A 14064-nucleotide genomic window follows, 5' to 3' on the forward strand; every position below is an offset into this window, starting at 1 on the left:
ACTTTGCTTAAACTTCAGGGTCAGGAAAATGAATTCTCAGGAGACCTGGGTGCTTTTGTCATACAGACAAGAAGCCTTCAAATTCTTTCCCTTTTCCATTTGGCCACTTGGAAACTCAGAGCCAAATTCCACATTTCACGTTTAGAAACCATTATAGGGCTTTTGTGTTGTTATTTGGTTCTTGTTTTGCTTTGGGACAGAGTCTCACTCTGTTACTGAGGCTGGAGTGCAGTGCCCCAATCTCAGCTCACTGCATCCTCTACATGAGGTTCAAGTGATTCTCATGCCTCAGCCTCCTGAGTAGCTGAAACTACAGGTGCATGCCACCACGCCCGGCTAATTTTTTGTATTTTTGTAGACATGGTGTTTCACTGTGTTGACCAGGCTGGTTTCGAACTCCTGACCTCAAGTGATCGATCTGCCTTAGCCTCCCAAAGTGCTGGGATTACAGGCGTGAGCCTCCCTGTCTGGCCTCCTCACACACGGTGCGTCGTAACATTCCCTTTGATCTCGTCTCACTTTCTATTTTCATTTTCCTTCTGTTTAGATGTCTTTATTTTACATATCATAGTATTATTGCAGTCTTTTACAAATTGTTTTATTGTTGGAAGAACACTTAACATGAGATCTACCTTTTTTTTTTTTCTCCTGAGACGGAGTTTCGCTCTTGTCACCCAGGCTGAAGTGCAATGGCGTAATCTTGGCTCACCACAACCTCGCCTCCTGGGTTAAAGCAATTCTCCTGCCTCAGTCTCCCAAGTAGCTGGGATTACAGACATGCGCCAACACCCAGGCTAATTTTTTGTATTTTTAGTAGAGACGGGGTTTCTCCATGTTGGTCAGGCTGCTCTTGAACTCCTGACCTCAGGTGATCCACCTGCCTCGGCCTCCCAAAGTGCTGGGATTACAGGCATGAGCCACCGTGCCCAGGATTTTTCTTTTTTTTGAGATGGAGTCTTGCTCTGTCGCCCAGACCGGAATGCAGTGGTGCGATCTTGACTCACTGCAGCCTCCGCCTCCTGGGTTCAAGCAATTCTCCTGCCTCAGCCTCTGGAGTAGCTGGGATTACAGGCATGCACCACTGTGCCTGGCTAGTTTTTGTATTTTTAGTAGAGACAGGGTTTTTCCATTTTGGTCAGGCTGGTCTCGAACTCCTAACCTCAGGTGATCTGCCTGCCTCAGCCTGGCATGAGCCACGGCACCCAGCCAGTTAATATAATTTTATATGACACCTTTAAGAAGAAATGTGCCAGGCAAGGTGGCTTATGCCTGTAATCCCTGGACTTTGGGAGGCCAAGGCAGGCGGATCTCCTGAGGTCAGGAGTTCCAGACAAGCCTGGCCAACATGGTGAAACCCCTGTCTCTACTAAAAACACACACACACAAAAACAAAAAAAAAACAACCAACCAACAAACAAACAAACAAAAAAACCAGCTGGGCATGGTGGTAGGCACCTGTAATCCCAGGTACTTGGGAAGCTGAGGCGGGAGAATCACATGGAATTTCTCAGTGCACCTATACATTGCGGTCTGTAGGTATACATGCATTCTCTTTATTTAAACGTGTTTTAATAAAAAATAACTATTTTAAAATAGGGTGGAGTCTTGCCATGTTGTCCAGGCTGGTCTCGAACTCCCGACCTCAAGTAATCCTCCCACCTCAGCCTCCCGAAGTGCTGAGATTGCAGGTGTGAGCCACCGTGCATGGCTGGTATATATGCATTCATAGAAGCTGCCTCAAATTCCTTCTGGAATAAGGAGCAATGATAAAGAGATACCTAAGGCAGGGCAGTGGGCCTCCCTCTAGCCTTTCCACCTTTTCTCCTGGACGTGCTATCTCTCCTTCCTGGCTGTGCTCCTGTGCATTTTACCTTGACCCCACCTGGACAGATGTAGGAGGCATCTCCCACTCCCACCCTCCTTCTCATGGGCACGGCCATTCTCTCCCCAGCACACGGATCAAGTCTTCCTCTTGGCTGCTTTCAGCTAGACACCCCTCCTCAACCCTCCTCCCCCAGTGTCTCACCCCTGAGGGACACTCCCCCATCATGTTGATGGGGTCACAGGGACACGGCAGGGAGGGCCTGGCTCCTCTCTCCTCCCACAGTGCCTGTGAGCCTGGGATTGGATTGTTTGGATTCTTCTGGAGAGTCTCAGCTCCAAATACTCTGACCCCTCAAATCAGCCGTTTTCAAACTTCTATATGCATGCGAATCACCTGAGACACTTGCTCAAAATGCTGATTTCCAGGTGTTCCTCATCATAAGCACACGGAGTGGCCTACACACGTACCCAGGGGATGCGGCTGTGGGTGGTTGCCGGCCTCGACATGGCACCACAAACCATCCAAAAGTTAGAAATTCCAGTATGCTGCCATCCCAACTGGCTCTCCCAGATTGCACTTGGTACCCGGAAGCAACACAGATTCCGTGAGATCAAACATTGGAACCTTGTGGCTCTAGGGGAGATGGTGGCAAGACTGACGGCAGCCTCCAGAGCCACATGCATGTGGAGTGGAATCCCAGCTGCTTGGCCATCTTATGTGACCTCGTGTGGTAGCTAAGAGATGCCCCCAAAGATATTCAGGTCCTTATCTCTGGACCCTGTGAACGTTACCTTGCCCGGAAAAAGAGGCTTTCAGATGGGATAAGTTAAGGATCTTTTTTTTTTGAGACGGAGTCTTATTTACTCACTCTGTTGCCCAGGCTGGAGTGCAGTGGCACGATCTTGGCTCACTACAACCTCCACCTCCCGGGTTCATGCCATTCTCCTGCCTCAGCCTCCCGAGTAGCTGGGACTACAGGCGCCCGCCACCCTACCCCGCTAATTTTTTGTATTTTTAGTAGAGACGGGGTTTCACCATGGTCTCGATCTCCTGACCTCGTGATCCATCCGCCTCGGCCTCCCAAAGTGCTGGGATTACAGGCATGAGCCACTGCGCCCAGCCAAGTTAAGGATCTTAAGATGGGGGAGATTATCCTGATTATCCAGGTGGGTCCTAAATGCCATCACAGTGTCCCTGTAACTTGACACAGAGGTGGCAACAGGGCCGCTGAAGCGGGATGCTACACTGCTGGCTTTGATGGCAGAGGAAGGAGTCAAGTAGAATGCAGCTTCAGAAACTGCAAAAGGGGCTGAGTGCAGTGGCTCACACCTGTAATCCCAGCAGTTTGGGAGGCTGAGAGGGTGGATCCCTTGAGGTCAGGAGTTTGAGACCAGCCTGGCCAAAGTGGTAAAACCCCATCTCTACTCAAAATACAAAAATTAGTTGGGCATGGTGGCAGGCACCTGTAGTCCCAGCTACTCAGGAGGCTGAGACATGGGAATCGCTTGAACCTGGGATGCAGAGGTTTCAGTGATCCAAGATTGCACAACTGCACTCCAGTCTGGATGACAGAATGAGTCTCTATCTTAAAAAAAAAAAAAAAAAAAAAAAAGGCTGGGTGTGGTGGCTCAGGCCTGTAATCCCAGCACTTTGGGAGGCTGAGGCGGGTGGATCACGACGTCAGGAATTCAAGACCAGCCTGGCCAAGATGGTGAAACCCCGTCTCTATGAAAAATACAAAAATTAGCCGGGTGCAGTGGCAGGTGCCTGTAATCCCAGCTACTCAGGAGGCTGAGGCAGAAGAATCCCTTGAACCTGGGTGGCAGACGTTGCAGTGAGACGAGATCGTGCCACTGCACTCCAGCCTAGGCGATAGAGTGAGACTCCGTCCCCCACCCCAAAAAAGAACTAAAAAAAAAGAAATTGCAAAAGGCAGAGATGTGCGTTCTCCCTCAAGCCTGCAGACAGCCCAACACCTTGGTTTTGGCCCAGTGAAGCTGATGTTGGACTTTTGACCTCCAGAACCGGGATAGAATAAACGTGTATTGTTGGAAGTCAACAAGGCTGTGATCTCTTACAGGCAGCCCTAGGAAACTAATCGCCTTCACTGGGCTCCTTCTTTCTGAGCCTCAGTTTCCTCATCTGTGAAAGGGGTCAATAGTGCCTACTCCCCAGGATTATATGGGGAATGAAATGATACAACATATTGTAAGTGCTCAGCTCAGTGCCTGGCACCCAGAGGTCTGCTGCAGGAGTTACCTGGTAGCAGGGTTCGCAGAGGGGTCGCCCATCCTTCTGGTAGAAGCTCTGTCCAGCCAGCTGGCGGCGGCAGGTGCGGCACATGAAGCACTGGGCATGGTACTGCCTTTTCATGGCCTCCACAGCCAGCTCTCGGGGGGACACGGTCTTGTGGCAGAAGGCACAGATGTCTGGGGTAGGGAAGACACAGGCCATTACTAGCCCAGCCTGCAAGGACTGTACCCAGGCACCACCCAGAACATGCCCAGGGTACCCGAGGCTCTGTCTCAAACCCTGCAAACTCCTCAAATGACAAATATAGAGGGTCATGAGGAGTATTAAAAAGGAATCTGAGTCAGGTGTGGTGGCTTATTCCTGTAATGCCAGCACTTTGGGAGGCCAAGGTGAGCGGATCACTTGAGGCCAGGAGTTCAAGACCAGCCTAGCCAACATGGTGAAATCCCATCTCTACTAAAAATACAAAAATTAGCTGGGCATAGTGGCATGCCCCTGCAGTCCCAGCTACTCATGGGGCTGAGGCGGGGGAATCACTTGAACCTAGGAGGTGGAGGCTGCAGTGAGCCGAGATCGTGCCACTGCACTCCAGCCTGGGTGACAGAGCGAGATTCTATTTCAGAAAAAAAAAAAAAAAGGAATTCTGGACAGCCGTTTCAGGACAAAGGGATTGTTGGCTGCCTCGACCTCCCAAAGTGCTGGGAGCACAGGCATGAGCCACTATACCCAGCCAGGAGCCACTTTATTTTATTTATTTGTTTTTGAGACGGAGGCTCACTCTGTCACCCAGGCTGGAGTGCAGTGGCACAATCTCGGCTCACTGCAACCTCTGCCTCCCGGGTTCAAGCAATTCTCCTGCCTTGGCCTCCCAAGTGGCTGAGATTACAGGCGCACACCACCAGGCCCAGCTAATTTTCGTATTTTTAGTAGAGACAGCGTTTCACCATGTTGGCCAGGCTAGTCTCAAACTCCTGACCTCAGGTAATCCACCTGCCTCGGCCTCCCAAAGTGCTGGGATTATAGGCGTGAGCCACTGCGCCCGGCCAGGAGCCACTTTATATTCTGATGACCAGCTCTGAGATGTACAAAGGAAAGAAAGTGAACAGTAGAAGGGCCTAGTTTGCTGCTTATGGAAAAATGGGGGGAGGGAGTGGGTGGCCACATATTTGTATTTGCTCATATGTGCACAGTGTCTTTGGCAGGATACATGAGAACTCAATGACACAGGACGCCCATCTGGAAGGAAACCGGGTGGTAAGGGGATGGGGCAGGTTGCAGGGTTCTCACTGTGTCCCCACTCATGCTGTTTATTTTGCACCGTGTGAGGGCATTAGGTATTCAGAAAATAAAATAATGAGACAAAATTTCAAGACATTTTTGTTATCGTAACAAACTGTGCAGACTAACATTTTAAATAGAATTTAGGTACAAAGGGGAAAAGGCTAAGGCAACACAAATTAAATGGATGCCCACCTACAAAGTCCATCATTGTAACATGAGCTGGGGTGGGGATGGGAAGGGGGTCCTCACTCTCCTGGTTTCTACCTGGAAGCCCATGCTGGCCCCATGAGGTCCCCCCAGAATCCTCCCAGCCCTGTGCACCCACCTGTGGACGCCTCTTTCTCAACGGGTTCTGCTGGAGGAGGTGGCAGCTCTTCCTCCAGGGGCCTGAGGGGACCGGGCTGGACCAAAGGTCCCTCCGCTAGGGCCTGTGGGGATGCAGACAGGGAGTCACCCGGTGGGGACCCCAGGCAACCCTCCCAGCTCTGTTCCTCTTCTGGGTGGCAACGGGTGCAATTAGCCGCATTGCACTGAGAAGGAAACCGAGGCCCAGGGAAGCAAGGGACCTGCCTAAGTCTCTCAGCAGGAAGGTCGCAGTGGCAGCTGACTGGGGTCGCTTGATCAGCCACTGCTCCTCATCCTACTTAGGATTCTCCTGCAACCAGGCTTCCCCGTGGATGCTGGACTGAAGTGAACTAAGCCCTTGGCCTGTAATGCCCCCCATTTCTATACAACCTCTGTTAAGGGCCCAGGGCTAAAAAAAACAGGTTCCTGGCCAGGCGCAGTGGCTCACACCTGTAATTCCAACACTTTGGGAGGCCGAGCTGGGTGGATCACCTGAGGTGAGTAGTTCAAGACCAGCCTGACCAACATGGTGAAACCCCACCTCTACAAAAAAGTACAAAAATTAGCCAGGCGTGGTGCGGGTGCCTGTAATTCCAGCTACTCAGGAGGCTGTGGCAGGAGAATCACCTTGAACCTGGGAAGCGGAGGCTGCAGTGAGCCAAGATCATGCCACTGCACTCCAGCCTGGGCGACAGAGAGAGACTCCATCTCAAAATCAACCAACTAAACAAAAACCAGGTTTCCTATGCAGCCTAAGGGATTTAGGTCAGACTCGGGAAAATGTCTTCCTCAGAGCTGAAGTGTGTGTCTGCAGCGGGTGGAGCGGGGGAGGCAGTGGCAGCCCTCTCCAGGGACCATGAAACGCTTAACCAATTTTTACCTGCTGAATCGGGACTTCTGAGAGCTTCAAAGACGGACTGCCCCCGAGCAGAAGAATGCACCAGACGAAGTCCAGGTTTAGAACCCCTGAATGCCCAGAAGGCCCAGACCCCTGTCCCCCAACCCAGGAGACCAAGGGATTGCTGGGGAGGGCAGTACCTGTGGTGGGGGCGGGGGCGGGGACAGGTGCAGCTGCTGTAAGTCTGCAGTGAGTGAGGTCCCCACTGGAGCAGGAACCTCCTCTTCAGAAGGTAGGAGCACCGGAGGGGGTGGTGGAGGGGGCGGGAGGAGGTCCAGGTCAGGAAGCACATCCTCGCCATCCAGGACAGGAGGAGGGGGTGGGCATCCTGCAATGAGGGAGGAGAGAGGGGTGGTCAGAGCCTCCCAGGTGGATCGGGGAGGGTTTTACTTACCCACATGGGCACACGGAGGGTAGCTGAGGGCTTGGGTTGGGGTCACCCCGGCCTGGGTTCCATCTCTAACTCTGCCACTGATTTGCTGTGTGTCCTTAGGCAAGAAACTTAATCTTAGGCCAGGAATGGTGGCTCATGCCTATAATCTCAGCACTTTGGGAGGCCGAGGTAGGCAGTATGCTTGAACCCAGAAGTTCAAGAGCAGCCTGGGCAACATAGTGAAACCTCAACTCTACTAAAAATAAAAAAAAATGTAGCCAGACATGGCAGCACAGGCCTGTAATGCCAGCTACTTGGGAGGCTGACATGGGAGGATCACTTAAGCCCAAGAGGTTGAGGCTGCAGTGAGCTTAGATCACACCACTGCACTTCAGCCTGGGAGACAGAGCCAGACCCTGTCTCAAAAAAAAAAAAAAGGCCAGGTGCAGTGGCTCACGCCTGTAATCCCAGCACTTTGCGGGGCTGAGGCAGGCGGATCACCTGAGGTTGGAAGTTTGAGACCAGCCTGACCAACATGGAGAAACCCTGCGTCTACTAAAAATACAAAATTAGCAGGGCGTGGTGGCACATGACTATAATCTCAGCTACTGAGGAGGCTGAGGCAGGAGATTCGCTTGAATCCAGGAGGCAGAGGTTGCAGTGAGCTGAGATTGCGCCACTGCACTCCAGCCTGGGCAACAAGAGCAAAACACCATCTAAAAAAAAAAAAAAAAAATTAGGCTGGGCGTGGTGGCTCACGCCTGTAATCCTAGCACTTTGGGAGGCCAAGGAGGGCAGATCACCTGAGGCCAGGAGTCTGAGACCAGCCTGGCAACCATGGTGAAACCCCGTCTCTACTAAAAACACAAAAATTAGCTGGGTGTGGTGGTGGGCGCCTGTAGTCCCAGCTACTCAGGAGGCTGAGACAGGAGAATGACGTGAACCCGGGAGGCGGAACTTGCAGTGAGCCGAGATCGCACCACTGCACTCCTGCCTGGGCGACAGAGCGAGACTTTGTCTCAAAATATACACATATATCTATACACACACACACAAAAATTAGCTAGGCTTGGTGGCGAGAGCTTGCAGTCCCAGCTCCTTGGGACGCTGAGGTGGGAGGATCGCTTGAGTGAGGGAGGTTGAGGCTACAGTGAGCCGTGATCACGCCACTGCACTGCACTCCAGCTTGGGTGACAGAACAAGACCCTACCTTGGAAAAAAAAAAAATAAATGCAAATTATTGGGCCCCACAACAGATCTGCTGAATCAGAGATACTCGGGGCGGGACCCAGCAGCTGTGCTGGAACAGACGGGTGGCTGTGTTGGTACAGGCCCGGGTGACGCTGCTGCTGACTCAGCGGAAGTGTGAGAACCAGACCCCGATGAGCTCACGGAGTCAGGAACCAGGTGTTGGAGAGGTAGTAAGAGTGCTGTGGCCTCTCCCAGTGCCTGCCTCCCGGTGCAGGGCCCACAGGCTGTGACGGGCGGGCAGGAATTCAAGAGAGAAGCAGGGGACCTGAGGCCCCAGGGCAGGTGGGAAGAAAGGGGGTCCCAGACCTGCTGGAGGATGACTCTGAGAGGACAAGCACTAGACAGACAGCAGATGGCAGCCTTCGGTGTAGATGGTTTCAAGCAGCTGGCAGCATCCCCAGGGCCTGGGGCCAGCCTTTGTGTCAGACCAGGCACATGACCAAGCTGGTCACCTAAAACTTATCTCACTTCAGGGAGACTGAACCCCAAGATCCCTGTGCTCTGTTTGAGGGTATCAAACTGGCAGACGAAACGGCCGGCCAACCATGCTGACCAGTGACAGGCCAGCCCTTCCCAGGCAAGTTTGATCTTGTTCCCACACTCCCAAGATGCTCTTCCCATAATCCCAACAACCATGAAAATGCCCTGGAAATGCCAGGCGCCACTGCACTCCAGCCTGGGCAACAAGAGCAAAATGCCATCTAAAAAAAAAAAAAATTAGGCTGGGCGCGGTGGCTCACACCTGTCATCCCAGCATTTTCGGAGGCCGAGGCGGATGGATCACGAGGTCAGGAGATCGAGACCATCCTGGCTAACATGGTAAAACTCTGTCTCTACTAAAAATACAAAAATTAGCTGGGTGTGTTGGTGGGCACCTGTAGTCCAGCTACTGAGGAGGCTGAGGCAGGAGAATGGCGTGAACCCGGGAGGCGGAGCTTGCAGGGAGCCGAGATCATACCACTGTACTCTAGCCTGCGTGACAGAGTGAGACTCTATCTCAAAAAAAAAAAAAAAAAAGAGAAAAGAAAAAAAGAAAATGTCCCAGAAATTCTGACATCTAGCCTCTATTTCCCAGACTTCCTTGCCCACCCAGAAGGGGCACATATTTTTGTTTCCAGTTGGATCCTATGTCCTGATGTGTGAATTTTGTCAAGATGGCCCTCCTATACAGCGAGGTAGCTGGGAGGAGCCTGTGTTCTTGGGATGCGAGATTAGCAAGGAAAGATCAACGTGGGAGTATCTGTCACAAGGAGGAAGCATGTTCCATGGAAACGTATGCGCACTCAAACCCACGTGGCCCCTTGTCTTGACCCCTTTCTGGCTTCCTGTAATCAGCACTTCCAACTGATCGCTAGCTGATTTCTATGACAGACAGGGCTGCCCCAGCCCTGCTGAAGGACAGCAAGACACCTGACTAGGCACCTGGAAGACTCCAGGGACTGCTACCCTGGGCTGGCCTCTGCCCCTTAGCATCTCAGCTGGTACCCTGTCAGATGAGCCACCCCCTGCCCCAGGGCCCTGGGCTGTCACCCTTCCTCACTCCTGCCCCGCCTGACAGCTGAGACTTTCCATAGGAGACACAGGGAAGAGGACTGGAAGGCTCCCTGTGACCATGGCAACAGGGCCAGTCTGACCAGGCCCAAGGCAATGGAACACTCATTAGTGCTGTGTTCATTTTGTGACTGATAGTCACATCCACACACAAATTTCCACTTTCCAGAAGAGGACCCTGAGGCCCAGAGCAAGGAGAGGGCTCACTCCGCTCATACAGCGAGAGAACAGCAAAGCCCAGGAGAAAACAAAGGCACTTTAAAAGACCCTTCACCCACCAAATTCCCTCCTGCCTCAGGGCCTCTGCACCGCCCCTCAGACTTCACCTCCCCCTGGCCAGCTCCATGCTGTCATTCAGGTTTCAGCTGAAATGTCACCTCTTCAGAGAAGCCATCCTGAGCACCCTATGAAAAGCTGCCCCTCGGCCAGGCACAGTGGCTCACATCTGTAATCCCGGCACTCTGGGAGGTCGAGGCGGGTAGATCACCTGAGGTCAGGTGTTCGAGACCAGCCTGAACAACATGGCAAAACCCTGTCTCTACTAAAAATACAAAAATTAGCCAGGCATGGCGGTGCATGCCTGTAATCTCAGCTACTCAGGAGGCTGAGGCTGAGGCAGAAGAATGGCTTGAACCTGGGAGGGAGAAGTTGCAGTGAGCTGAGATTGCACCACTGCACTCCAGCCTGGTGACAGAGTGAGACTCTGTTTCAAAACAAACAAAAAAGCTGCCCCTCCTCACCCCTCCCCCATGCTTCACTCCATGAGAGCACATGTGTCTGCCCGACATCAGACATTGTGTTTTCTTTTTTTTTTTTTTTGAGACGGAGTCTCGCTCTAGCCCCGGCTGGAGTGCAGTGGCCGGATCTCAGCTCACTGCAAGCTCCGCCTCCCGGGTTCACACCATTCTCCTGCCTCAGCCTCCCGAGTAGCTGGGACTACAGGCGCCCGCCACCTCGCCCGGCTAGTTTTTTGTATTTTTTAGTAGAGACGGGGTTTCACCGTGTTCGCCAGGATGGTCTCGATCTCCTGACCTCGTGATCCGCCCGTCTCGGCCTCCCAAAGTGCTGGGATTACAGGCTTGAGCCACCGCGCCCGGCCGCAGACATCGTATTTTCATTATGTGTGCTCCCCACACTGGGATGGAAGCTTCATGCGGGCTCAAAACCTTATGTCTCAGCACTTTCTGTGTGACATGGACAAGGCTAAACACTTGTGTATTAACTCATTTAATCCTCATAACCACATTCCGAGGGAGGTACTATCTTTATCCCTGTTTTACAGATTAGGAAACTGAGGCACGAGAGGTTAAGTGGCCCGCCAACATCACCCAGCTGAGAAACGGAGAAGCCAGGGTTCACACCCAGGCAACTGGGTTCCAGAATCTCCCTGGCACTCAGTAGGCACTCAATGAACGAACAAATGAATGAATGAATGATGCTGGAGCCTGCCCCTTCCTCCCCACCTCTGCCTCTGACCTGGTCTTCCCCAAAGTCCCTTCCGCTCTTACCTCCATTGGAAAGCTGCAGAGGTGCAGCTGGCACTGTGGTTGCAGCCTTGCCAGGGGGTGTCCAGGGGCTGGGCCTCCTTGCCAAGCCAGCCTCGGGTGTCTTCACTGGGGCAGGAGCCTCCCAGGGGCGGCCATGCTGGGCCTCACAAACCGCCTGCCTCACTTCCTCCGCCACAGCCACATCGCGGCGCGGGGGTGCCAGGGTGATAAAGACAGATGATGCCACCCTCTTCTCAGGCTTTGAGGCCATGGCTTCAGCTCCTGGTGTGGCTAGGGACAGAGTGGGCCATGGCACGGGATTGCCACCTGGACACACAGACACCCTCCCCCAAGAGGCAGAGAGCCTCCCTCCTCCCAAAAAGACAGGTCAGCCACCCTACCATCCCAACAACTCAGCCCAGCACCCAGCCCAGCCAGAGAGGGGGTGGGGTGTCCTGCTGGGGAAGACAGGGCTCACCAGGGGACTTGCCCACAGGGGTGAGACCCGGAAGTCCTGACTGCCCCTCTCCTGAACCTGCACACCAAGGGAAGCAAAGGGCGGTCCTCACCAATGATCACTTTTCCTTGTCTAACACCTATGAGAAAGGAACAGCTCCTTCAGCTCCCAGCCCCAGCAGGGCTGACTTCTGTTCCCAGCCTGGAGTCCCGCCTGCCTGCTGGGCCACACCCCAAGTGACCTCCCTCACCTGGGATCAGATTCTCCTGGAAGGGCTGAAGTCCTGGAGTGAACTCAGGCTAGCTCCACTTTGGAAGGGAAAGAGAACAGATCAGGATCTGTCAGGGCATCAGGGCTGGGCTCCAGTGGCGGAGTGGGGCGGGGGGGGCCAGTGAGAGCTGCCCTCACCAAGACCTGCTCTGCCCTGAGCACATTATCCTCATTAACTCATAAACACTCACAAGGTGGCTGTGGGGCAGGCACTATCACCACCTACCTAACACATCAAGCAATCGAGACTCAGAGAAAAGTCACCTGTCCAGGGTCACACAATGGTGAGGTAGCACTGGAACCCAGAGCCCATGCTGTTGGCCACTTTGCTCTGCTTTGCCCTTTCTCAGCCCTGCACATGAGCCAGCATCCTCCTTGCTTGCTTTCTAGTGCTGGAATCTCTCACTCCACCCAATCTCCAAAACCTGGGTCCTGGTTCAGGCCTGGGCAGTGGGCAGGGGGCAAGGGCAGAGATGGGGAGGTTCCATGGCCTCTGGTCTCACCTCCTAACCCTGATCTTTCTAGAGCATCAGTCTCTTTCTCCTTTACTCAAAAGCCTTCCATGGGCTGGGCATGGTGGCTCACAGCTGTAATCCCAGCATTTTGGGAGGCTGAGGCAGGTGGATCACTTGAGGTCAGGAGTTCGAGACCATCCTGACCAACATGGTGAACCTCCACCTCTACTAAAAATACAAAAATTAGCCATGCGTGATGGTGGGCACATGTAATCACAGCTACTTGAGAGGGTGAGGCAGGAGAATTGCTTGAACCTGGGAGGCCGAGGTTGCGGTGAGCCAAGATTGCAACACTGCACTCCAGCCTGGGCAACAGAGCGAGACTCTGTCTTAGAAAAAAAAAAAAAAGGTGGGAAGTGGTGGCTCACACCTGTAATCCCAGCACTTTGGGAGGCCGAGGCAGGTGGATCACCTGAGATCTGGAGTTCAAGACCAGCTTGACCAATGTGGTTAAACCCCATCTCTACTAAAAATACAAAAATCAGCCGGGTGTGCTGGCGGGCCTCTAATCCCAGCCATTTGGGAGGCTGAGGCAGGAGAATCACTTGAACCCGTAGGGGTGGAGGCTGCAGTGAGCTGAGATGGCGCCAATGCACTCCAGCCTGGGCAATAAGAGCGAAACTCTGTCCGAAAAAAAAAAAAATGCATGGCTTGCCACCACCTCAGGATGAAGTCCAACTGCAGCGGCCTCAGCCTCTTTGAGCCCCTGGACCACCTGCCCTTCCTATGTGCTCTCTCTTGCCTTGCAGTGTTTCTCCTACACTTTTCCTTCCTGCCTCCACAGGGTGAATTTCAGCTTTCTCTTAGAGGCCCAGCTCAAACACCACCTCGTTCACAAGGCGCCCCCTGATTCCTGGCCCTCTCCAAGGGCGGTTTCCTGCTGCCAAGGGTGGAAGAAAGCGATGACAGCCCCAGGGCAGGACAGGCTGGCTCACAAGCTCACTATCAGTGCGTCTGACCTTCAGCAGTGTCTGCATTCTTTGTGTGCCTAGAGGATAGCTCAGAGTGCAGGCATCAGAGCACAGATCCAGCTGGGTTGGTGGCTCACACCTGTAATCATAGCACTTTGGGAGGTGGGCAATCACTTGAGATCAGGAGTTTAAGACCATCCTGGCCAACACGGTGAAACACTGTCTCTACTAAAAATACAAAAATTTGGCCAGGTGTGGTGGATCATACCTGTAATCCCAGCATTTTGGGAGGGCAAGGCGGATGGATCACGAGGTCAGGAGTTCAAGACCACCCTGGCCAAGATGGTGAAACTCTGTCTCTACTAAAAATACAAAAATTAGCTGGGCATGGTGGCGGGCGCCTGTAATCTCAGCTACTCGGGAGGCTGAGCCAGAGAATTGCTCAAACCCGGAAGGCAGAGGCTGCAGTGAGCTGAGATTGCACCACTGCACTGCAGCCTTGGCCACATAGCAAGACTCTGTCTCAAAAAAAAAAAAAAAAGAACAAAGCTTAGAAGTGGCCCCAGAGTTTTTTTTTTTTTTGAGTAGGGAATAAGGAGTAGGAAGGAGGACTGTGGGGGTGGCCACCCCCGAGCTGCACATTCTCT

General features: G+C 53.0%; 1 protein-coding gene across 10 annotated transcripts in view; it reads right to left on the minus strand.

Moving 5' to 3' along the window:
* The window catches only part of FBLIM1 (filamin binding LIM protein 1), a 32429-nt gene that overhangs the window by 11910 nt on the left and 6455 nt on the right, over nucleotides 1-14064 (minus strand). For 3 of the 10 annotated variants that reach the window (XM_033228182.1, XM_033228174.1, XM_033228183.1), the window contains 4 exons: nucleotides 11286-11555; nucleotides 6743-6930; nucleotides 5685-5787; nucleotides 4085-4254 (listed from right to left, as the gene is read on the minus strand). In XM_033228182.1, coding sequence (XP_033084073.1) covers nucleotides 4085-4254; nucleotides 5685-5787; nucleotides 6743-6930; nucleotides 11286-11535 — 711 coding nt within the window. In that variant the 5' untranslated portion in view covers nucleotides 11536-11555. Of the gene's footprint in view, nucleotides 1-4084; nucleotides 4255-5684; nucleotides 5788-6742; nucleotides 6931-11285; nucleotides 11556-11742; nucleotides 11861-11971; nucleotides 12030-13333; nucleotides 13606-14064 lie in introns of those variants that run through there. The other 7 variants (XM_033228180.1, XM_033228184.1, XM_033228175.1 and 4 more) reach the window with 5 other exon arrangements.

Source organism: Trachypithecus francoisi, unplaced genomic scaffold (genome assembly GCF_009764315.1).
Source record: "Trachypithecus francoisi isolate TF-2019V2 unplaced genomic scaffold, Tfra_2.0 Lachesis_group12, whole genome shotgun sequence".
NCBI lineage: Eukaryota > Metazoa > Chordata > Mammalia > Primates > Cercopithecidae > Trachypithecus > Trachypithecus francoisi.